This window comes from Amblyraja radiata, chromosome 45, assembly GCF_010909765.2.
Source record: "Amblyraja radiata isolate CabotCenter1 chromosome 45, sAmbRad1.1.pri, whole genome shotgun sequence".
In the NCBI taxonomy this organism is placed as follows: Eukaryota; Metazoa; Chordata; class Chondrichthyes; order Rajiformes; family Rajidae; genus Amblyraja; species Amblyraja radiata.
Genome location: NC_046000.1, coordinates 1,358,065 through 1,381,677, shown reverse-complemented (window position 1 = coordinate 1,381,677; position 23,613 = coordinate 1,358,065). Strand labels below are relative to the sequence as shown.

General features: G+C 46.6%; 5 protein-coding genes and 1 long non-coding RNA gene across 6 annotated transcripts in view; 1 reads left to right on the top strand and 5 right to left on the bottom strand.

Moving 5' to 3' along the window:
- The window catches only part of LOC116968571 (histone H2B-like), a 64,477-nt gene extending 62,407 nt beyond the window's left edge, over positions 1 to 2,070 (bottom strand). Inside the window, exon 1 of the mRNA XM_033015342.1 lies at positions 2,056 to 2,070. Coding sequence (XP_032871233.1) covers positions 2,056 to 2,065 — 10 coding nt within the window. The 5' untranslated portion in view covers positions 2,066 to 2,070. The remainder of the gene's footprint in view (positions 1 to 2,055) is intronic.
- LOC116968561 (histone H2AX-like) lies at positions 15 to 599 on the bottom strand. Its single transcript, XM_033015332.1, has one exon. The coding sequence runs from the start codon at positions 570 to 572 to the stop codon at positions 192 to 194; it is 381 nt and encodes a 126-aa protein (XP_032871223.1). The 5' UTR covers positions 573 to 599; the 3' UTR covers positions 15 to 191.
- LOC116968508 (histone H2B-like) lies at positions 1,584 to 2,098 on the bottom strand. The gene has a single exon (XM_033015276.1). The coding sequence runs from the start codon at positions 2,063 to 2,065 to the stop codon at positions 1,643 to 1,645; it is 423 nt and encodes a 140-aa protein (XP_032871167.1). The 5' UTR covers positions 2,066 to 2,098; the 3' UTR covers positions 1,584 to 1,642.
- A 4,177-nt stretch (positions 2,099 to 6,275) lies between these two features.
- On the top strand, positions 6,276 to 12,845 carry LOC116968605. Its single transcript, XR_004410480.1, has 3 exons — positions 6,276 to 6,330; positions 6,793 to 6,794; positions 12,681 to 12,845. It is a non-coding gene; the product is annotated as an uncharacterized LOC116968605 (long non-coding RNA).
- Positions 12,846 to 16,171: 3,326 nt separating this feature from the next.
- On the bottom strand, positions 16,172 to 16,643 carry LOC116968563 (histone H2AX-like). Its single transcript, XM_033015334.1, has one exon. It carries the CDS (start codon positions 16,614 to 16,616, stop codon positions 16,236 to 16,238), a length of 381 nt encoding a protein of 126 aa, XP_032871225.1. The 5' UTR covers positions 16,617 to 16,643; the 3' UTR covers positions 16,172 to 16,235.
- Positions 16,644 to 17,564: 921 nt separating this feature from the next.
- LOC116968513 (histone H2B-like) lies at positions 17,565 to 18,132 on the bottom strand. Its single transcript, XM_033015281.1, has one exon. It carries the CDS (start codon positions 18,105 to 18,107, stop codon positions 17,685 to 17,687), a length of 423 nt encoding a protein of 140 aa, XP_032871172.1. The 5' UTR covers positions 18,108 to 18,132; the 3' UTR covers positions 17,565 to 17,684.
- Between the last annotated feature and the right edge of the window lie 5,481 nt (positions 18,133 to 23,613).

Below are 23,613 nucleotides of genomic sequence, written 5' to 3'. Positions count from 1 at the left end.
CAAGTGTCTCTGGCGCTGTAAGGCAGTTGGTCTACCGCTCCGCCACCGTGTAGACAACTCAATGTGCAGTCGGTTTTCGACAACAAGGAACACTTGTCCCGCACTAAACATAATCGATGATCTGCCCTTCCACAGACATGGTGAGTGGCTCTGAAAAGAGCCTTTGGGTCACTATGTTGAGTTTCTCTCGCTTACTTGCCCGCTGCGCCGGTTTTCTTGGGCAACAGCACGGCCTGGATATTGGGCAACACACCGCCCTGAGCGATGGTCACCCCTCCCAGCAGTTTGTTGAGCTCCTCGTCGTTGCGGACGGCCAGCTGCAGATGTCTGGGGATGATGCGGCTCTTCTTGTTGTCCCGGGCCGCGTTGCCGGCCAGCTCGAGGATTTCAGCCGTCAGATACTCGAGCACAGCAGCCAGATAGACAGGGGCTCCTGCACCCACCCGCTGAGCATAGTTGCCTTTTCTCAAGTGCCTATGAACACGACCGACCGGGAACTGCAGTCCAGCCCGGGACGAGCGAGACTTGGCCTTGGCCCGAGCTTTGCCGCTGGTTTTTCCTCGTCCAGACATCTCCTGATGTTTTGTACACGCAGAATGAGAAAATGATCACAGACTCGCCTTTCTTATACCTGTTTGAGGAATCCAGAGAACCGCTGGTGATTGGTGAAAAATTACATAATCTCATTGGTGTGAAGAATGACCCAATCACAGAACTGTTTTATCTACCAATCAAAACCCACAACAGAAAAGTGCTGAAAATAACTGCCAGTCCCTCCAAAACTCGAACTTTGAAATAGCCGCCAAACTATAAATCTGTATGTCAATACAATTTGCTACATCACATAATCATTGCTTTTTTGATTATCATTTTTTATGTAAGCGCATTGCGTTAAGATGTTAATTATACTGCTGCGAGTAAGAATTTCATTGTTCCGCACACGGTACATAGGACAATTAAATACTCTTGATTGTTGACCACCTTGAACCCTGGCCAATACAGCACAACACATTTAATTTACGATTTATTTGGGCCGGTAACCGATTACAAAAAATGATCCTCGGCATCAATTAGCGATCGGTCACTATGTAAACGGTGTCGGATTATCGTCTGGTTCATTTTCACAAAAATCGGAATATGGGCGACTGAAATGTTCCTCCTTGAAAGACTGGACGAATTGCCGAGTGGAAATGCAATTCAGTACACTTACAGAGATGAAGACAATAAAACAGCAACTACAGCACTAATCGGCTGGCCGTGGGCATAACTTATGATGGCTGGGTAGACAAAAATGCTGGAGAAACTCAGCGGGTGAAGCAACATCTGTGGAGCGAAGGAAATAGGCAACGTTTCGGGTCGAAACCCTTCTTCTGACTCTGGCTTATGATGACTGGGACAAGCTGACGTGAGTTTTACTTGTTTGATGGACAGGAACGCAACATGGATACCGGGAATATCCCGCGTACATCGGAACATTTAATTACTAAACAGAATGTGAAATAATTCGCCAAACAAAAATATCCTGAAACAATTCTGCTGCGATTCAATGTCGAAACATTAGTACAACTCTTTCTGCGAAAATGTGGGTGGCTCTTAAAAGAGCCGTTGGGTTTTGGGTGTTTTCTCAACAATGTGTGGATCTTTATTTGGAACTGGTGTACTTGGTCACCGCCTTTGTCCCTTCCGACACGGCGTGTTTGGCCAGCTCCCCGGGAAGAAGCAGGCGCACGGCGGTCTGAATCTCTCGGGAGCTGATGGTCGCCCGCTTGTTATAATGCGCCAGGCGGGAAGCCTCACCCGCGATACGCTCGAAAATATCGTTCACGAACGAGTTCATGATGCCCATGGCCTTGGAGGAGATGCCGGTATCCGGGTGAACCTGCTTCATCACTTTGTAGATGTAGATGGAGTAACTCTCCTTCCTCGACCTCCTGCGCTTCTTGCCCCCTTTGACTGCGGATTTCGGCAAAGCTTTCTTTGCGCCCTTCTTGGCGGCTGTTTCCTTCTTGGCGGCTGTTTTCGGCAAAGATCCTACAGCATCTTTGGTTTTCGCAGGATCAGGCATTTCCTCGGTGGATTTCAAACACGGAAGTGACCAGCGCGGAGTCGGAGCGCGGATTATATAGGCAGCGGCGTCACCCTATGCTAATGAGGGATGGAGCAGGAGCGGATCGTCATTGGGTGGTCGGTGACATGAATCACACTTCGCTATAAACCTTCTGATTGGATATCTGCGGTCAAACATTGCAATCCCTCGCTCCCCCAATCAGAAGCCGCTTCCACTGGTTACGTTCGCGTCACACCAAGCTCCAGTATCTTTGGCGTGACACTACATTTACATGGTTAGGAAAGGTTTATAGGGATACTAGACGAAGTGGGACCCGTTGGGTCCCATGTTCACACGGGAGGGCTGGTCCCCAAACGCTATATTCCACCTCTCCACCAATTCCAATATTGGTGGCCAGTGGGGAGGGGGCTTTCTGGAACGCTAGTATGGGTGTTTTGGGCCGAATGTATTCTTGGGCTGGCAGCTCAGTCACTCAGGCCTGGTGGGCTTGCAGCTCAGTCACTCAGGTCCGGTAGACTGACAGCTCAGTCACTCAGGCCTGGTAGGAAACTGCCAGAAATTCTGCCCAAAACAGATGAGAGACTCTGTGAGCGAGAAGGGGCATTCTTTTCCGTTGCTGGCTGCTCAAGTTGCCGAACCAGGCAACATGCTCTCTACTGTACACCTTTAGAAGTTCGAGAGAGTCCTCTTTCACATACCGACTCTCCGTAATATTCTCAGGAAGTAGAGGCGCTGATGTAGAGGCGCTAACCCTTTCTTTATTATTTCATCAGTGTGCTGGGACCATGAAAGATCTTCGGAAATATGCACGCCCACGAATTTGAAGTTCTTGACCCTTTTCACCATCGTCCCGTTGATATAAACGGGATTGTGAGTCCCTATCCTACCCCTCCCTAAGTCCACAATCAGTTCGAGGATCCAATTGTAGACGGATGCGCAGAGACCCAGATCTGAGAGCTTGGTAACCAGCATGGAGGGGATGATGGTATTAAATGCCAACTTTAGGCTGTGCACATCATACGCAGGAAGTTTGATTTGGTGGGGAATGACAAATATAATTTAACTCTGACAAATGTGAGGTGTTGCACACTGATATGCAAATCCAGGGTAGGACTTGCACAATAAATGGTAGAACATTGGAGAATGTTGCAGAACAGAGATCTCGGATTACAGGTGCATGGTTTCTAGAACATCGTAAGATGGATGGTGTGGTGAAGGTTTTGTCATACTTGCCTTCAATGGGAAGGGTATTGAATACAAATATTTGGATATCATGATGCAGCTTTGTATTGGTGAGACTACACCTGGAATAGTGTATGTAGTTCTAGTTGCTCAGCTGTAGCAGGATGCCATTATGCTGGAAATGGTGCAGAAGAGGTTTACCAAGATGTTTCGGGGACTTGTGTGTTTGAATTATAAGGAGAGGCTGGATAGGCAAGGATTGATTTGGGAGAATAGGAGGTCGAGGGGTGACCTAAATAAAGTGTGAAAAATCATGAGGGGCATGAATATTGAACACTCAGTTTATTTTCCCCAGGATAAAGGATTCTAAAACAAGAATCATCGGCCCAAGGTGAGAGAGAGAGATTTAAAAGGGACATCAGGGCAACATTTTTTTTTTTAATATATTTTTTTATTAAAGGTAATCAATTACAATGCTTCAAACCACTTTATATCAAATTAATTCAATTTGCATTAAGTAAAACACTAGTAATACTTATCTACTATTTTTTTTAGAAATAATGATAGAGAAAGAATAGAACAGTTATAAATCATTAAGAGAGTGATTAAATAATAATTTGATTATATATAAGAAAGAAAAGAGAAACGAAAAAAAAAAAAAAAAAAAAAAAAAAAAATTGAGAAACCACAATATGTATTATTAGTAACACTACTACAAGTGATAGTATCAATAAAGACATATATGTTAATTCCAATATAAAAATGAATTATTCTCACCAAATCCCGCAGGGTGCACGCCGAGCTGTGTTGCCAAGAACAGCTACTTCTCTAAATACTGTGTATATGGAGACCATATCTGTTCAAAAGAATTATACTTGTCCAATAGGACAAATCTAATTCTTTCCAGATGTAACGTCTCCATCATCTCTGTTGCCCACATTTTGGTTGTGGGGGATAATGTTCCCTTCCAAAATTTCAATATGATTTTTTTCCCAATTATCAAACAGTAATCAAAGAAATTTCTTTGATTTACTGTAAGTGATAGATGTAAATCCGGAATTCCAAATATTATTAGCTTTGGGTTAGGGTCCAATTTAACTTTGATGACTTCAGAAATAACTTTAAAAATTTCTGTCCAGTAATAATTCAATTTAGGACATGTAACGAAACTATGTATTAAATTTGCCTCTGCTTTCTTGCACTTATCACAAATAGCGGAGAGATTCGGAAAAATACTATTTAATTTAGTTTTCGAATAATGTAACCTCATCAGGGCAACATTTTAACTGAGAGTAGTTCATATCTGGAATGAGCTGCTGAGGAAACAGGTATAATTACAATGTTTAAAATATATTTTGACCAATATTGGGATAGGAAGGGATTAGAAGTTGAGGGTCAAATGTGGGCAAGTGGAACTGACCCAGAATGCAGACATGATTGCCATGGCCAAGGTGGACCAGGCGGCCTGTTTCTGTGCTATAAAGCTCTATGACTCATTAATTCTAGAAATGTTACACAGCTCAAGGGACAACACATCATCTTTCACCTGTGCACAATGCAGCATGTAGGACTCTATGCTGAATCCTCGTGTTGATATCAGTCTGACCAAGTTTGCCTGCCATCTATCTTCCTTACATAGAAACATAGAAATCAGGTGCAGGAATAGGCCATTCGCCCTTCGAGCCTGCACCGCCATTCAATATGATCATGGCTGATCATCCAACTCAGTATCCCGTACCTGCCTTCTCTCCATACCCTCTGATCCCTTTAGCCACAAGGGCCACATCTAACTCCCTCTTAAATATAGCCAATGAACTGGCCTCAACTACCCTCTGTGGCAGAGAGTTCCAGAGATCCACCACTCTCTGTGTGAAAAAAGTTTTTCTCATCTCGGTTTTAAAGGATTTCCCCCTGATCCTTAAGCTGTGACCCCTTGTCATGGACTTCCCCAACATCGGGAACAATCTTCCTGCATCTAGCCTGTCCAACCCATTAAGAATTTTGTAAGTTTCTATAAGATCCTCTCTCAATCTCCTAAATTCTAGAGAGTATAAACCAAGTCTATCCAGTCTTTCTTCATAAGACAGTCCTGACATCCAAGGAATCAGTCTGGTGAACCTTCTCTACACTCCCTCTATGGCAATAATGTCCTTCCTCATATTTGGAGACCAAAACTGTACGCAATACTCCAGGTGTGGTCTCACCAAGACTCTGTACAACTGCAGTAGAACCTCCCTGCTCCTATACTCAAATCCTTTTGCTATGAAAGCTAACATACCATTCGCATTCTTCACTGCCTGCTGCACCTGCATGCCTACTTTCAATGACTGGTGTACCATGACACCCAGGTCTCGCTGCATCTCCCCTTTTCCTAATCGGCCACCATTTAGATAAAAGTCTGCTTTCCTGTTTTTGCCACCAAAATGGATAACCTCACATTTATCCACATTATACTGCATCTGCCAAACATTTGCCCACTCACCCAGCCTATCCAAGTCACCTTGCAGTCTCCTAGCATCCTCCTCACAGCTAACACTGCCCCCCAGCTTAGTGTAATCCGCAAACTTGAAGATATTGCCTTCAATTCCCTCATCCAGATCATTAATATATATTCTAAATAGCTGGGGTCCCAGCACTGAGCCTTGCGGTACCCCACTAGTCACTGCCTGCCATTCTGAAAAGGACCCGTTTACTCCTACTCGTTGCTTCCTGTCTGCCAGCCAGTTCGCTATCCACATCAATACTGAACCCCCAATACCGTGTGCTTTAAGTTTGTATACTAATCTCTTATGTGGGACCTTGTCGAAAGCCTTCTGAAAGTCCAGATATAACACATCCACTGGTTCTCCCTTATCCACTCTACTAGTTACATCCTCGAAAAATTCTATAAGATTCGTCAGACATGATTTACCTTTCGTAAATCCATGCTGAATTTGTCCAATGATTTCACCACTTTCCAAATGTGCTGCTATCCCATCTTTAATAACTGACTCTAGCAGTTTCCCCACCACCGATGTTAGACTAACTGGTCTGTAATTCCCCGTTTTCTCTCTCCCTCCCTTCTTAAAAAGTGGGGTTACGTTTGCTACCCGCCACTCCTCAGGAACTAATCCAGAATCTAAAGAGTTTTGAAAGATTATTACTAATGCATCCACTATTTCTGGAGCTACTTCCTTAAGTACTCTGGGATGCAGCCTATCTGGCCCTGGGGATTTATCGGCCTTTAATCCATTCAATTTACCCAACACCACTTCCCGACTAACCTGGATTTCACTCAATTCCTCCAACTCCTTTGACCCGCGGTCCCCTGCTATTACTCTTTCAGTTGTATTGTCTGGCCCATTCAGAATGTACCAGTCGACCAGACTACAGCAGATTAGGTGCGTTGGAAGGAACTGCAGATGCAGGTTTACATCAAAGATAGACACTAAATTTTGGAGCTACTAAGTAGGTCAGACAGCATGTCTGGAGAGAAAGGATGGGTGATGTTTCAGCTCATGACCCTTCTTCAGACTGAAGGTCAGGGGAAAGGGAGTCTGGAGATGTCGTGGGGTAAAATTATAGTTCAAAGCAGACGATGATAAGGAAATGTAGAATGGTTCATTGTTAGCTAAGGTGACAAGGAATCATAAGGAAGGGGGAGGGATGGAGAGAGAGTTGGAACTAAACCAAGGTAAGTACATTTGCTTATTTATCTCACGGGGACCTGCTGACTCCGACCTCGTACTCCCTCACTGTTTATGCTTCCCACACACCAGATCGTTTCCCCCTCTAGCCGCTGCTCCCAATCCACTTTCACTGGTCTTGTTGAAGAGTCAAGAGTGTTTTATTGTCATCCTAAATGGGACCCATTGGGTCCCATGTTCACATGGGAGGGCTGGTCCCCCAACGCAATATTCCACCTCTCCACCAATTCCAATATTGGTGGCCAGTGGGGAGGGGGCTTTCTGGAGCTCTAGTATGGGTGTTGTAGGCTGAAGGGACAGGTTTCCAGAAGGCTTGTATGGACATTGTGGGCCGAATGGATTCTTGGGCTGGCAGCTCAGTCACTCAGGCCTGGTGGGCTGGCAGCTCATTTACTCAGGCCTGGTGGACTGGCAGCTCATTCGCTCAGGCGTGCGTGTGTGCGTGTGCGCGCGCGCCAGCCCACCACGGCTGGTAGGCTGGCAGTTCACTCACTCACGGCTGGTGGGCTCACACACACACCCCAATCTCACACACACCCACCATCTCTCACACACACTCACACCCTCCATCACTCACACACACACACACACTCACTCACACACAACATATATATGACAGTAAAACTCTCTTGAATCTACTCATGTGGTTGAGCGTGGCCTCTCCACTGAGCAGGACTTCCTGAATGACCGCAACCTCTGGACTGAGCAGGAAGTCGGGAGTGAGCGGGACTTCCGAAATGAGCGTGACCTTTGGAGCAAGCACAGTGCAGGCCAACAACTGAGTTGAAGCACGATGCAGGCCAACAACTGAGTTCAAGCACAGAGCAGGCCAACAACTGTTTTCAAGCACAGTGTAGGCCAACAAATGTTTTCAAGCACAGTGCAAGGCCAACAACTCATTTCATTTCATTTCCATTTCAAGCACAGTGCAAGGCCAACAACTCATTTAATTTCCATTTTGAGCACAGTGCAAGGCCAACAACTCATTTTACTTCGGAGTCACGTGAGTGACTACGTGAAGAAGCCCGCCACGACGCATGCGTGTCAAAACGCTTTCACGCTTGCGAAACGACAGGCGGGGTGGAGCGTTCCCCCGCAGCGGTAAGTTTTAAACCGCGACCTGCAGGTAAGTGATTTACTCTGCGGTAGTGTTTGTCCCCGCGCTGTTTTACACAGGGGGGGAAGCTGGACAAAATAGTGTCCACAAGTGCTGCGAGTGAAGCTGGTTGGGGAGGACCGCTAAGTTGCGGGAGCCTGCAGCAGCTGAAGGCACAAGCCCCGTAAGGGATCATCTGTGCCGATTTCTGATCCCGCGCCGGCCAGAACACCACGGCCGGGCGGGAGACTATTCAGAATGGGGCCGTCGACTTTTGACAAGTCGATAACGGCAGGAGGCGGGGTGGAACGACGTTCCCCCATAGCGACAATTTAAACCAGGACCTGCAGGTAAGAACTGCGGTCTTTTTGTGTTTTCCCATGCTGATTACAGGTGGACAAACCAACGGGAAACAAAGAAGACAAGGTCTGCGACAAAGCTGGTGAGGGAGGACCGCGGAGCAGCGGGCAGCCAGCAGCACTCGGATCACCGATAGTGGGATCAGCTGTGCCCGATGTCGCCTCCGCACCGGCCAGATCCACGCGGCCGGGCGGTAAGGCTAGACACAAAAACAAACAAGGTCGTGGACTCAGAGAAGTCCGACTTTGAACAACCGCGGGTGGCCAGCGACCGAGAAGGCTGGAGCCGGATGGAGCGGTGTGTGGAGCATTTGCTCCAATGTGACAGACTCCGGGAGATGGAGTCGGGTCACTGTGGGCCCTATGATAAACCCACAGCAGTACCTCTTGAAGGGCTGCACAGTGCTTCTACCTCATCAGAGGGGAGCACTGCGGGTCAGTTCTGGGCTGACCTGGAAGAGGGGTCTGCAGAAGGAAAGACAAGTGTGCAAGGGGTGCAGGAACGAGAGAACCTACTGGACTAATAAAAGGTACTCCAACAAAAACCCACTACAGCCAAAGACAGCACCCCTACACACCCACCAGCAGAACTGGTGAAAGCTCGAAGGCCCGGTACTCAAAACATGTCTTTTTTAGGCCATGGCCCAGGCCGGCCTTCTTGGAAGATGCGGGGACCTCCAACGCCAACCAAACCGAAAATCCAGACACCAGCGCAACAACAGCAGCGAAGAACCTACAAAAAGAAGTAAACCTGCCACTGGTAACTATGGAGGTAGGTGGGTCTGGTTCCCTACAAAATACAGGGAGCATGGAGGTTGGGGGGAGATTACACTCTTTTCTGAATGCATGGAGCATGTTAACAACCGATACTTACATCTTAAGCAGTATCCAGGGATATACAATAGAGTTTATACACAAGTACAGCCCTCCAGTTCAACATATACCGAACCCAGCACTAGCCACATTTTCCCATCTCCACCCCTTTCCGACTTCTGCAGAGACCATTCCCTCTGCAACTCCTTGGTTAACTCATCCCTTCCCACCCAAACCACCCCATTCCCAGGTACCTTCCCATGCAACCACAGTAGATGCAAAACCTGTCGCTATACCTCCTCCGTCGACCCTGTCCAGGGACCCGACAGTCCTCTCAGGTTAGGCAGAGGTTCACTTGCACCTCCTCCATCCTCATCTACTGTATCTGTATTTCAAGATGTGGACTCATATACATAGGCGAGACCAAACGCAGACTGGGCGATCGTTTTGTGGAACACCTTCGCTCAGCTCACATGAACGAGCTGGTCCTTGCTCTCTGCCATTCTCGTGTGGATCTGCGGCCTGACTGGCAGTTAAGAATGTCATTAAATTGGAACGGGTGCAGAAGAGATGCATCATATGTTACCTGGGCTTGCATTATAGGGAGAGGATGGATGGGCTGGGACTTTTAACTTTGCAGCATTGAAGGCTAAACAGTGACCTTTTTGATGTGTACCTGAAACTGATGGGCAGGATAAACTGAATGAACAGTTTTTTCCCCCCAGGGTAGAGGATTCATAAAAAAAAGGCACACAATGAAGGTGAAATGTGATACATTTAACCATATAACCATATAACAATTACAGCACAGAAACAGGCCATCTCGGCCCTACAAGTCAGTGCCGAACAATTATTTTCCCTTAGCCCCACCTGCCTGCACTCATACCATAACCCTCCATTCCCTTCTCATCCATATGCCTATCCAATTTATTTTTAAATGATACCAACGAACCTGCCTCCACCACTTGCACTGGAAGCTCATTCCACACCGCTACCACTCTCTGAGTAAAGAAGTTTCCCCTCATGTTACCCCTAAACTTCTGTCCCTTAATTCTGAAGTCATGTCCTCTTGTTTGAATCTTCCCTATTCTCAAAGGGAAAAGCTTGTCCACATCAACTCTGTCTATCCTTCTCATCATTTTAAAGACCTCTATCAAGTCCCCCCTTAACCTTCTGCGCTCCAGAGAATAAAGACCTAACTTATTCAACCTTTCTCTGTAACTTAATTGTTGAAACCAAGGCAACATTCTAATAAATCTCCTCTGTACTCTCTCTATTTTGTTGACATCCTTCCTATAATTTGGCGACCAAAATTGTACACCATACTCCAGATTTGGTCTCACCAATGCCTTCTACAATTTTAACATTACATCCCAGCTTCTATACTCAATGGTCTGATTTATAAAGGCTAGCATATCAAAAGCTTTCTTTACCACCCTATCTATATGAGATTCCACCTTCAAGGAACTATGCACGGTTATTCCCAGATCCCTCTGTTCAACTGCATTCTTCAATTCCCTACCATTTACCATGTACGTCCTATTTTGATTTGTCCTGCCAAGGTGTAGCACCTCACATTTATCAGCATTAAACTCCATCTGCCATCTTTCAGCCCATTCTTCCAAATGGCCTAAATCACTCTGTCGACTTTGGAAATCCTCTTCATTATCCACAACACCCCCTATCTTGGTATCTGCATACTTACTAATGCAATTTACCACACCTTCATCCAGATCATTGATGTACATGACAAAGAACAAAGGACCCAACACAGATCCCTGAGGCACCGCCACTAGTCACCTGCCTCCAACCCGACAAACAACCATCCACCATTACCCTCTGGCGTCTCCCATTCAGCCACTGTTGAATCCATCTTGCTACTCCTGCATTTATACCCAACAGTTGAATCTTCTTAACCAACCTTCCATGAGGAACCTTGTCAAAGGCCTTACTAAAGTCCATATAGACAACATCCACTGCTTTACCCTCGTCAATTTCCCCAGTAACCTCTTCAAAAAATTCAAGAAGATTAGTCAAACATGACCTTCCAGGCACAAATCCAATGTTGACTGTTCCTAATCATAAGAGAAACCTCAGGGCAACACTTTTATTCAGAGTGTCGTCCACAAACTTGAATGAGCTTCCAGAAGAATCTATAGGAGCGGATACAATTATGACATTTGGACAGATACAAGGCCAGGAAGGTTTTAGAGGGATATGGGCCAAAAGTAGGTAAAAGAGACTAGCCCAATATGTCAACTTAGTTGGTATGGACAAGGTTTCCATGCTGTACAGCTCTATCACTTTATGACTTGTATTTTATACAATGACAGATGACTGGCACTCACTGTGTGAATTAAAAAGATTTAGGTTTATTATTGTCACGTGTACCAACAGGAAACAATAAAACTTCCCTGCACTGTACTGCAAGGAGACAGGCCTGGAAAACACACTATTTGACCATCACACCGCACAATAATGTAATTACATGGACCTCACACTTCCCTGTGGGGCAACAGATTTCCAACACCAACCCCTCGTGTACAGATAAAGACAGGAACACCCCCTGCACTACACTGTGAAGTCACAGCCCAGTACAGACCACACAGCCTGTGGTCTGAGAGATTTGCACCAGCCACTCCCAACACTGTAAGGGCACAGACCTGCACAAACCATCTCAGAACTGCATGGAGACTGCCCAGTACAGCTCCAGCACTGACAGCAAGGAGATGGACAAAGGGAAATCAGCCACAGTCCAAGACCAAGCTCAGGGAACTGAGTCTCTGCACATCCATATGCAACTGTATCAAATTCCTGGGCATGCATATTTCTGAAGATCTGTCCTGGCCCCAGCACATTGATGCAATCAGAAAGAAAGTGCATCAATGTTTCTACTTCTAAGTCTGGGGAAATTCTGTATGCCAACAAATACGTTATTTAATTTCTATAATCGCATCATGGCCTGGTTCAGCAACTTGAACGACCAGAATCAAAGATGATTGGACAAATGGATGAACACTGCCCAGTCCATAGACACAAAAAGCTGGAGCAACTCAGTGGCACAGGCAGCATTTCTGGAGAGGTTGACGTTTCAAGTCAAGACCCTTCTTCAGGCTGGTTAGGGAAAAGGGAAACAAGCGATATGGAAAGGTAAAGAACAATGAATGAAAGATATGCAAAATAGAAACAATGATAAAAGTAACAGGCCATTCCTAGCTAAGAAGCTAGTGCGTCTTGTGTGGGGGAGGGATAGAGAGAAAGAGAAGCCGGGGCTACCTAAAGTGAGAAACATAGAAAAAGGTGCAGCACAAGGCCATTCGGATCTTCGAGCCAGCACCACCATTCATTATGATCACGGCTGATCATCTAAAATCAGTACCCAGTTTCGGCTTTTTCCCCCATATCCCTTAATTATTTCAGCCCTACGAGCAAAATCTAACTCTCTCTTGAAAACATCCAAAAAAGTGTAGTTACAGTGTCTACCCTCCAGTACAAGGAACTGATTCAGAGTCGAGTGAAAATTGTAAAATGATCACCAATGCATCCATGATTTCTGGGGAACACCTCCTTGAGTACGCTGGGATGTCGACCATCAGGCCGTGGGGATTTATTTGCTTCCAGTCCCAACAGTTTACTAACACCATTTCTTGACTAATGTGAATTAGTTTCAGTTCCTTCCTCTCATTAAATCCTCGGTCCCCTAGTATTTCTGGGAGATTGTTTGTGTCTTCCATAGTGACGACAGAACTAAAGAACTCATTTAACTGTTCAGTCATTTCCTTGTTTCACCATTATAAATTCATCTGTCTCTGCATGTTAGGGACCTATATTTGTGTTCACTAATCTGATACTATTTACATATCTCAAGAAGCTTTTACAGTCTGTTTTTATATTCCCGCAAGCTTTCATTCATGCTCTTTTTGCACCCTCTTAATTAACCCCTTTGTCCTCCTCCATTGAGTTCTAAATGTTGCGGTTTTTCTCACAGTCCTGGTGTCGCTGTTACGTTCCCGTCCTCTACACTGACACGGAAACTTTATCTTCTTATTCCCTCTCAGCTTGTCTCTGTCTCCAAATATTTCACCCACAACGTTACATATAGAGCAGACTAATATGAACAAGGTACTGCTGTTGATGTGGTTTAATTGCTGTGGTGAACATGATGTATTAACTGTAACCTCCTGTGTTGTAAGTCCCCTGAAATCTCTTCTTATCAAGATCACTACAGGTTCTCGGTCCTTTCACTGAACCAACTTTTACACCTAAGTGAGGATTTGACCCCGGTTTATGAATAATAACCTGTCCATAACCTAATCCCCTTTGCATAAAAATCCAACCGCTGTTATGTTCCATGAATCGTATTTGTTTCGAATGGCTACCAGGTGAAATTAATGGGAGGTTACATTCCCAGAAACTCCTATCAGATAATTAATTCACTCGCAGTCTGTATTGTAAATGGATCGGGATCAAGTGAAGGGTGCAGTGGCTAAACCACATTCACACATTTATAATGTACTAGACTAAGTGGGACCAGTTGGGCTGGTCACCCAAAGCAATATTCCGGCTCACCACCAATTCCAATATTGCTCGCCAGTGTGGGGGGGGGGGGGGGGGGGGGGGGGGGGGGGCTTTCTGTTGCACTAGTATGGGTGTTGTGGGCCGAAGGTATTTGTTTCCAGAGGGCTAGTATTGACATTGTGGGTCGAATGGATTATTGGGCTAGCAGCTCAGTCACTGAGGCCTGGCAGTACAGTCACTCAGACCTGCCAGGCTGGCAGCTGAGAAACTGCCAGAAATTCTGCCCAAAACGGGTGACAGACTGTGAGAGAGAAGGGGGAGAGGGTGGACTGAATAGATTATTGGGCTGGCAGTTCAATCATTTACGGCTGGTGGGCTGGCAGTTCAGTCACTTACAGCTGGTGGGCTAACAGTTCACTTACTCACGACTCGTGGGCTGGCAGTTCACTTACTCATGGCTGGTGGGCTTGCAGTGCAGTTACTGACGCCTGGTACGCTGGCAGTTTATTCAGTCACCCCTCTTCCCTTCATCCCCCACTCTGCTCCTTGCCATTCCCCTTCCCCCCACACATTCAGTCCATCTCCCTACAACCTCCCCCCATGCACTCTTAGCGGATCTCCCACAGAGCAGCCATTCCTGCCTATTAGGTTCCCATTGTGATGAAGAACACGCATGCATGAAAAGTGGAAAAATGATTTATTAAAGTTTAAATTGTGAATTACTCTTAAAATATAAGAACAATTAAAGATGAGAATGATTGTTATTTCTTGTTGTGTTCTGCTGCCTCTTGATGGCTATTTGCTGTTGATTAAAAAAATAGAGACAATTTTAATATAGAGAGATTGAGCGGTTGTAATTTGTTGTAATTCTCAATCCTCTGGACTCACTGAAGATTTTGTGCAAAACATTTTTTTGAGGCGGGGCTGTCGGGGTGGGGTGGGGGATGGCTTCTTCTTTCCTGTTGTGTGCACAGCCTAAAGTTGTAGGACAACTTGTCCTATTTGATCTTCTGTTTGTGCACGTCGAGTTGATTGCATTAGTCGAAACAGGGCGGACCACGTGAAGGTTGCAATCTTCCACCCCGGGGGTGGCAAACGTCCTGCAGCCGAGGAGAGGGGAACGGCTTCAGGCGGGGGCTCTCGTGGGCTGATGAGGGAGGGGGTGTCCTGCAGCGAGAGATGGGGGCGGCTTCAAGAGGGGGAGCATCCTATAGCTAGGCGGAGGGCAGCGTCTTGAGGTGGGGATGCTAGTGGGGGGGGGGGGGGCAGTGAGTGACCCACTCATGGCCTCTGGACTCACTGCCTTGGGACTAACTCATGGTCTCTGGACTGACTGACCAACTCATGGCCTCTGGACTTTCAGACTGAATCACAGCTTGTGGGCTGACTTATGCCCGACTTCTGGAGTCCAACTTTTGTAAACTGAAAACTGTAACATCCACATTGAAGAACAGCTTCTCCCTGACAGCCATCAGGCTATTAAACATAACGAAATACTATATTATTTGTACTATTTGTTGATTACACACACACCCTCCACTTCAGACAGACAGACAGACAGACACACACACCTAATTCACTAATTTACGGCTAATTAGTAAATAACTTGAACCTGGGCCTTTGGCGCTCTTTTTAAATCTTCTTTCCCTTTGACTCACTTACTTCCAGCCAATACTAGCTCTCGCTGCTTCTCTCCTCTCTCCGGCGGTCAGAGCTCAGTCAATCGGAGAAAAGACTGCAGTGTGATTGCCGGTCAATTTCAGTGCAAACAAGAACAGAGGCAAATGTTATCATAATATCATTTCCATCAATTTATATCGATTTTAATGTCCCCATAAATCGTATGCGGTGCGGATTTACTGATCCTCTAGCGAAACTGACGGAGTTCAGCACTGCCCGAGGCTGGATATTAGTACTGTTTTCGGAGAAACCTTGAGTCGATGTTAGTGTTGCTGCATTAATTGTTCTGTAGGTGAGAGGGAAACGGAGTTGGTTTCGAGGAGGATCTCTTACTGTAGGTCGCTGCCAATGTTCTGAGGAATATCTGCTTAAATGTATCTTCCCGCATCAGCCAACCGCTGTTTCATGTTTAGTTTTGAGGTACAACGCGGAAACTGACCCTTCGGTCCAGCGAGTCCGCACCGACTAGCGATCCTCACACAAAAACACTATTCTACAAATGATTAGTGTTTGAAAAACATATATTTTTAAACATTTATATCAAACCAATTAACCTACAACCCAGGACGTCTTTTGAGTGCGGGAGGAAACGGGGAGAACGTACACATTGTGTACAGGGAAGCGCCCGTAGTCGGGATCGAACAAGGGTCTCTGGCATTGTAAGGCAGTTGGTCTACCGCTCCGCCACCGTGTAGACAACTCAATGTGCAGTCGGTTTTCGACAACAAGAAACAATTGTCCCGCACTAAACATAATCGATGAACAGCCCTTCCACAGACATGGTGAGTGGCTCTGAAAAGAGCCTTTGGGTCACTATGTTGAGTTTCTCTCGCTTACTTGCCCGCTGCGCCGGTTTTCTTGGGCAACAGCACGGCCTGGATATTGGGCAACACACCGCCCTGAGCGATGGTCACCCCTCCCAGCAGCTTGTTGAGCTCCTCGTCGTTGCGAACGGCCAGCTGCAGATGTCTGGGGATGATGCGGCTCTTCTTGTTGTCCCGGGCCGCGTTGCCGGCCAGCTCGAGGATTTCAGCCGTCAGATACTCGAGCACAGCAGCCAGATAGACAGGGGCTCCTGCACCCACCCGCTGAGCATAGTTGCCTTTCCTCAAGTGCCTATGAACACGACCGACCGGGAACTGCAGACCAGCCCGGGACGAGCGAGACTTGGCCTTGGCCCGAGCTTTGCCGCTGGTTTTTCCTCGTCCAGACATCTCCTGATGTTTTGTACACGCAGAATGAGAAAATGATCACAGACTCGCCTTTCTTATACCTGTTTGAGGAATCCAGAGACCCGCTGGTGATTGGTGAAAAAGGACATGATCTCATTGGTGTGAAGAATGACCCAATCACAGAAATGTTTTATCTACCAATCATAACCCACAACAGAAAAGCGCTGAAAATAACTGCCAGTCCCTCCAAAACTCGAACTTTGAAATAGCCGCCAAACTATAAATCTGTATGTCAATACAATTTGCTACATCACATAATCATTGCTTTTTTGATTATCATTTTTTATGTAAGCGCATTGCGTTAAGATGTTAATTATACTGCTGCGAGTAAGAATTTCATTGTTCCGCACACGATACATAGGACAATTAAATACTCTTGATTGTTGACCACCTTGAACCCCGGGCAATACAGCACAACACATTTAATTTACGATTTATTTGGGCCGGTAACCGATTACAAAAAATGATCCTCGGCATCAATTAGCGATCGGTCACTATGTAAACGGTGTCGGATTATCGTCTGGTTCATTTTCACAAAAATCGGAATATGGGCGACTGAAATGTTCCTCCTTGAAAGACTGGACGAATTGCCGAGTGGAAATGCAATTCAGTACACTTAGAGATGAAGACAATAAAACAGCAACTACAGCACTAATCGGCTGGCCGTGGGCATAACTTATGATGGCTGGGTAGACAAAAATGCTGGAGAAACTCAGCGGGTGAAGCAACATCTGTGGAGCGAAGGAAATAGGCAACGTTTCGGGTCGAAACCCTTCTTCTGACTCTGGCTTATGATGACTGGGACAAGCTGACGTGAGTTTTACTTGTTTGATGGACAGGAACGCAACATGGATACCGGGAATATCCCGCGTACATCGGAACATTTAATCACTAAACAGAATGTGAAATAATTCGCCAAACAAAAATATCCTGAAACAATTCTGCTGCGATTCAATGTCGAAACATTAGTACAACTCTTTCTGCGAAAATGTGGGTGGCTCTTAAAAGAGCCGTTGGGTTTTGGGTGTTTTCTCAACAATGTGTGGATCTTTATTTGGAACTGGTGTACTTGGTCACCGCCTTTGTCCCTTCTGACACGGCGTGTTTGGCCAGCTCCCCGGGAAGAAGCAGTCGCACGGCGGTCTGAATCTCTCGGGAGCTGATGGTCGCCCGCTTGTTATAATGCGCCAGGCGGGAAGCCTCGCCCGCGATACGCTCGAAAATATCGTTCACGAACGAGTTCATGATGCCCATGGCCTTGGAGGAGATGCCGGTATCCGGGTGAACCTGCTTCATCACTTTGTAGATGTAGATGGAGTAACTCTCCTTCCTTGACCTCCTGCGCTTCTTGCCCCCTTTGACTGCGGATTTCGGCAAAGCTTTCTTTGCGCCCTTCTTGGCGGCTGTTTCCTTCTTGGCGGCTGTTTTCGGCAAAGCTCCTACAGCATCTTTGGTTTTCGCAGGATCAGGCATTTCCTCGGTGGATTTCAAACACGGAAGTGACCAGCGTGGAGTCGGAGCGCGGATTATATAGGGAGCGGCGTCACCCTATGCTAATGAGGGATGGAGCAGGAGCGGATCGTCATTGGGTGGTCGGTGACATGAATCACACTTCGCTATAAACCTTCTGATTGGATATCTGCGGTGAAACATTGCAATCCCTCGCTCCCCCAATCAGAAGCCGCTTCCACTGGTTACGTACGCGTCACACCAAGCTCCAGTATCTTTGGCGTGACACTACATTTACATGGATAGGAAAGGTTTATAGGGATACTAGACGAAGTGGGACCCGTTGGGTCCCATGTTCACACGGGAGGGCTGGTCCCCAAACGCAATATTCCACCTCTCCACCAATTTCAATATTGGTGGACAGTGGGGAGGGGGCTTTCTGGAACGCTAGTATGGGTGTTTTGGGCCGAAGGGACTGGTTACCAGAGGGATAGTATGGACATTGTGGGCCGAATGTATTCTTGGGCTGGCAGCTGTCACTCAGGCCTGGTGGGCTTGCAGCTCAGTCACTCAGGCCTGGTGGGTTGGCAGCTCAGTCACTCAGGCCTGGTGGACTGACAGCTCAGTCACTCAGGCCTGGTGGGTTGGCAGCTCAGTCACTCAGGCCTGGTGGACTGACAGCTCAGTCACTCAGGCCCGGTTGGTTGGCAGCTCAGTCACTCAGGTCCGGTAGACTGACAGCTCAGTCACTCAGGCCTGGTAGGAAACTGCCAGAAATTCTGCCCAAAACAGGTGAGAGACTCTGTGAGCGAGAAGGGGCATTCTTTTCCGTTGCTGATTGCTCAAGTTGCCGAACCAGGCAACATGCTCTCTACTGTACACCTTTAGAAGTTCGAGAGAGTCCTCTTTCACATACCGACTCTCCGTAATATTCTCAGGAAGTAGAGGCGCTGATGTGCTTTCTTTATTATTTCATCAGTGTGCTGGGACCATGAAAGATCTTCGGAAATATGCACGCCCACGAATTTGAAGTTCTTGACCCTTTTCACCATCGTCCCGTTGATATAAACGGGATTGTGAGTCCCTATCCTACCCCTCCCTAAGTCCACAATCAGTTCGAGGATCCAATTGTAGACGGATGCGCAGAGACCCAGATCTGAGAGCTTGGTAACCAGCATGGAGGGGGTGATGGTATTAAATGCCAACTTTAGGCTGTGCACATCATACGCAGGAAGTTTGATTTGGTGGGGAATGACAAATATAATTTAACTCTGACAAATGTGAGGTGTTGCACATTGATATGCAAATCCAGGGTAGGACTTGCACAATAAATGGTAGAACATTGGAGAATGTTGCAGAACAGAGATCTCGGATTACAGGTGCATGGTTTCTAGAACATCGTAAGATGGATGGTGTGGCGAAGGCTTTGCCATACTTGCCTTCAATGGGAAGGGTATTGAATACAAATATTTGGATATCATGATGCAGCTTTGTATTGGTGAGACTACACCTGGAATAGTGTGTGTAGTTCTAGTTGCTCAGCTGTAGCAGGATGCCATTATGCTGGAAATGGTGCAGAAGCGGTTTACCAAGATGTTTCGGGGACTTGTGTGTTTGAATTATAAGGAGAGGCTGGATAGGCAAGGATTGATTTGGGAGCATAGGAGGTCGAGGGGTGACCTAAATAAAGTGTGAAAAATCATGAGGGGCATGGATATTGAACACTCAGTTTATTTTCCCCAGGATAAAGGATTCTAAAACAAGAATCATTGGCCCAAGGTGAGAGAGAGAGATTTAAAAGGGACATCAGGGCAACATTTTAACTGAGAGTAGTTCATATCTGGAATGAGCTGCTGAGGAAACAGGTATAATTACAATGTTTAAAATATATTTTGACCAATATTGGGATATGAAGGGATTAGAAGCTGAGGGTCAAATGTGGGCAAGTGGAACTGACCCAGAATGCAGACATGATTGCCATGGCCAAGGTGGACCAGGCGGCCTGTTTCTGTGCTATAAAGCTCTATGACTCATTAATTCTAGAAATGTTCCACAGCTCAAGGGACAACACATCATCTTTCACCTGTGCACAATGCAGCATGTAGGACTCTATGCTCAATCCTCGTGTTGATATCAGTCTGACCAAGTTTGCCTGCCATCTATCTTCCTTACATAGAAACATAGAAACATAGAAATCAGGTGCAGGAGTAGGCCATTCGCCCTTCGAGCCTGCACCGCCATTCAATATGATCATGGCTGATCATCCAACTCAGTATCCCGTACCTGCCTTCTCTCCATACCCTCTGATCCCTTTAGCCACAAGGGCCACATCTAACTCCCTCTTAAATATAGCCAATGAACTGGCCTCAACTACCCTCTGTGGCAGAGAGTTCCAGAGATTCACCACTCTCTGTGTGAAAAAAGTTTTTCTCATCTCGGTTTTAAAGGATTTCCCCCTGATCCTTAAGCTGTGACCCCTTGTCATGGACTTCCCCAACATCGGGAACAATCTTCCTGCATCTAGCCTGTCCAACCCATTAAGAATTTTGTAAGTTTCTATAAGATCCCCTCTCAATCTCCTAAATTCTAGAGAGTATAAACCAAGTCTATCCAGTCTTTCTTCATAAGACAGTCCTGACATCCAAGGAATCAGTCTGGTGAACCTTCTCTACACTCCCTCTATGGCAACAATGTCCTTCCTCATATTTGGAGACCAAAACTGTACGCAATACTCCAGGTGTGGTCTCACCAAGACTCTGTACAACTGCAGTAGAACCTCCCTGCTCCTATACTCAAATCCTTTTGCTATGAAAGCTAACATACCATTCGCTTTCTTCACTGCCTGCTGCACCTGCATGCCTACTTTCAATGACTGGTGTACCATGACACCCAGGTCTCGCTGCATCTCCCCTTTTCCTAATCGGCCACCATTTAGATAAAAGTCTGCTTTCCTGTTTTTGCCACCAAAATGGATAACCTCGCATTCATCCACATTATACTGCATCTGCCAAACATTTGCCCACTCACCCAGCCTTTCCAAGTCACCTTGCAGTCTCCTAGCATCTTCCTCACAGCTAACACTGCCCCCCAGCTTAGTGTCATCCGCAAACTTGGAGATATTGCCTTCAATTCCCTCATCCAGATCATTAATATATATTGTAAATAGCTGGGGTCCCAGCACTGAGCCTTGCGGTACCCCACTAGTCACTGCCTGCCATTCTGAAAAGGACCCGTTTACTCCTACTCGTTGCTTCCTGTCTGCCAGCCAGTTCGCTATCCACATCAATACTGAACCCCCAATACCGTGTGCTTTAAGTTTGTATACTAATCTCTTATGTGGGACCTTGTCGAAAGCCTTCTGAAAGTCCAGATATAACACATCCACTGGTTCTCCCTTATCCACTCTACTAGTTACATCCTCGAAAAATTCTATAAGATTCGTCAGACATGATTTACCTTTCGTAAATCCATGCTGACTTTGTCCAATGATTTCACCACTTTCCAAATGTGCTGCTATCCCATCTTTAATAACTGACTCTAGCAGTTTCCCCACCACCGATGTTAGACTAACTGGTCTGTAATTCCCCGTTTTCTCTCTCCTTCCCTTCTTAAAAAGTGGGGTTACGTTTGCTACCCGCCAATCCTCAGGAACTACTCCAGAATCTAAAGAGTTTTGAAAGATTATTACTAATGCATCCACTATTTCTGGAGCTACTTCCTTAAGTACTCTGGGATGCAGCCTATCTGGCCCTGGGGATTTATCGGCCTTTAATCCATTCAATTTACCCAACACCACTTCCCGACTAACCTGGATTTCACTCAATTCCTCCAACTCCTTTGACCCGCGGTCCCCTGCTATTACTCTTTCAGTTGTATTGTCTGGCCCATTCAGAATGTACCAGTCGACCAGACTACAGCAGATTAGGTGCGTTGGAAGGAACTGCAGATGCAGGTTTACATCAAAGATAGACATTAATTTTGGAGCTACTAAGTAGGTCAGACAGCATGTCTGGAGAGAAAGGATGGGTGATGTTTCAGCTCATGACCCTTCTTCAGACTGAAGGTCAGGGGAAAGGGAGTCTGGAGATATCGTGGGGTAAAATTATAGTTCAAAGCAGACGATGATAAGGAAATGTAGAATGGTTCGTTGTTAGCTAAGGTGACAAGGAATCATAAGGAAGGGGGAGGGATGGAGAGAGAGTCAGAACTAAACCAAGGTAAGTACATTTGCTTATTTATCTCACGGGGACCTGCTGACTCCGACCTCGTACTCCCTCACTGTTTATGCTTCCCACACACCAGATCGTTTCCCCCTCTAGCCGCTGCTCCCAATCCACTTTCACTGGTCTTGTTGAAGAGTCAAGAGTGTTTTATTGTCATCCTAAATGGGACCCGTTGGGTCCCATGTTCACATGGGAGGGCTGGTCCCCCAACGCAATATTCCACCTCTCCACCAATTCCAATATTGGTGGCCAGTGGGGTGGGGGCTTTCTGGAGCTCTAGTATGGGTGTTGTGGGCTGAAGGGACAGGTTTCCAGAAGGCTTGTATGGACATTGTGGGCCAAATGAATTCTTGGGCTGGCAGCTCAGTCACTCAGGCCTGGTGGGCTGGCAGCTCATTTACTCAGGCCTGGTGGGCTGGCAGCTCATTCGCTTAGGCGTGCGTGTGTGCGTGCGCCAGCCCACCACGGCTGGTAGGCTGGCAGTTCACTCACTCACGGCTGGTGGGCTCACACACACACCCCAATCTCACACACACCCTCCATCTCTCACACACACTCACACCCTCCATCACTCACACACACACACACTCACTCACTCACAACATATATATTACAGTAAAACTCTCTTGAATCTACTCATGTGGTTGAGCGTGGCCTCTCCACTGAGCAGGGCTTCTGGAATGACCGCAACCTCTGCACTGAGCAGGAAGTCTGGAGTGAGTGGGACTTCCGAAATGAGCGTGACCTTTGGAACAATCACAGTGCAGGCCAACAACTGAGTTGAAGCACGATGCAGGCCAACAACTGAGTTCAAGCACAGAGCAGGCCAACAACTGTTTTCAAGCACAGTGTAGGCCAGCAACTGTTTTCAAGCACAGTGCAAGGCCAACAACTCATTTCATTTCCATTTTGAGCACAGTGCAAGGCCAACAACTCATTTAATTTCCATTTTGAGCACAGTGCAAGGCCAACAACTCATTTTACTTCGGAGTCACGTGAGTGACTACGTGAAGAAGCCCGCCACGACGCATGCGTGTCATATCGCTTTCACGCTTGCGAAACGACAGGCGGGGTGGAGCGTTCCCCCGCAGCGGTAAGTTTTAAACCGCGACCTGCAGGTAAGTGATTTACTCTGCGGTAGTGTTTGTCCCCGCGCTGTTTTACACAGGGGGGGAAACTGGACAAAATAGTGTCCACAAGTGCTGCGAGTGAAGCTGGCTGGGGAGGACCACTAAGTTGCGGGAGCCTGCAGCAGCTGAAGGCACAAGCCCCGTAAGGGATCAGCTGTGCCGATTTATGATCCCGCG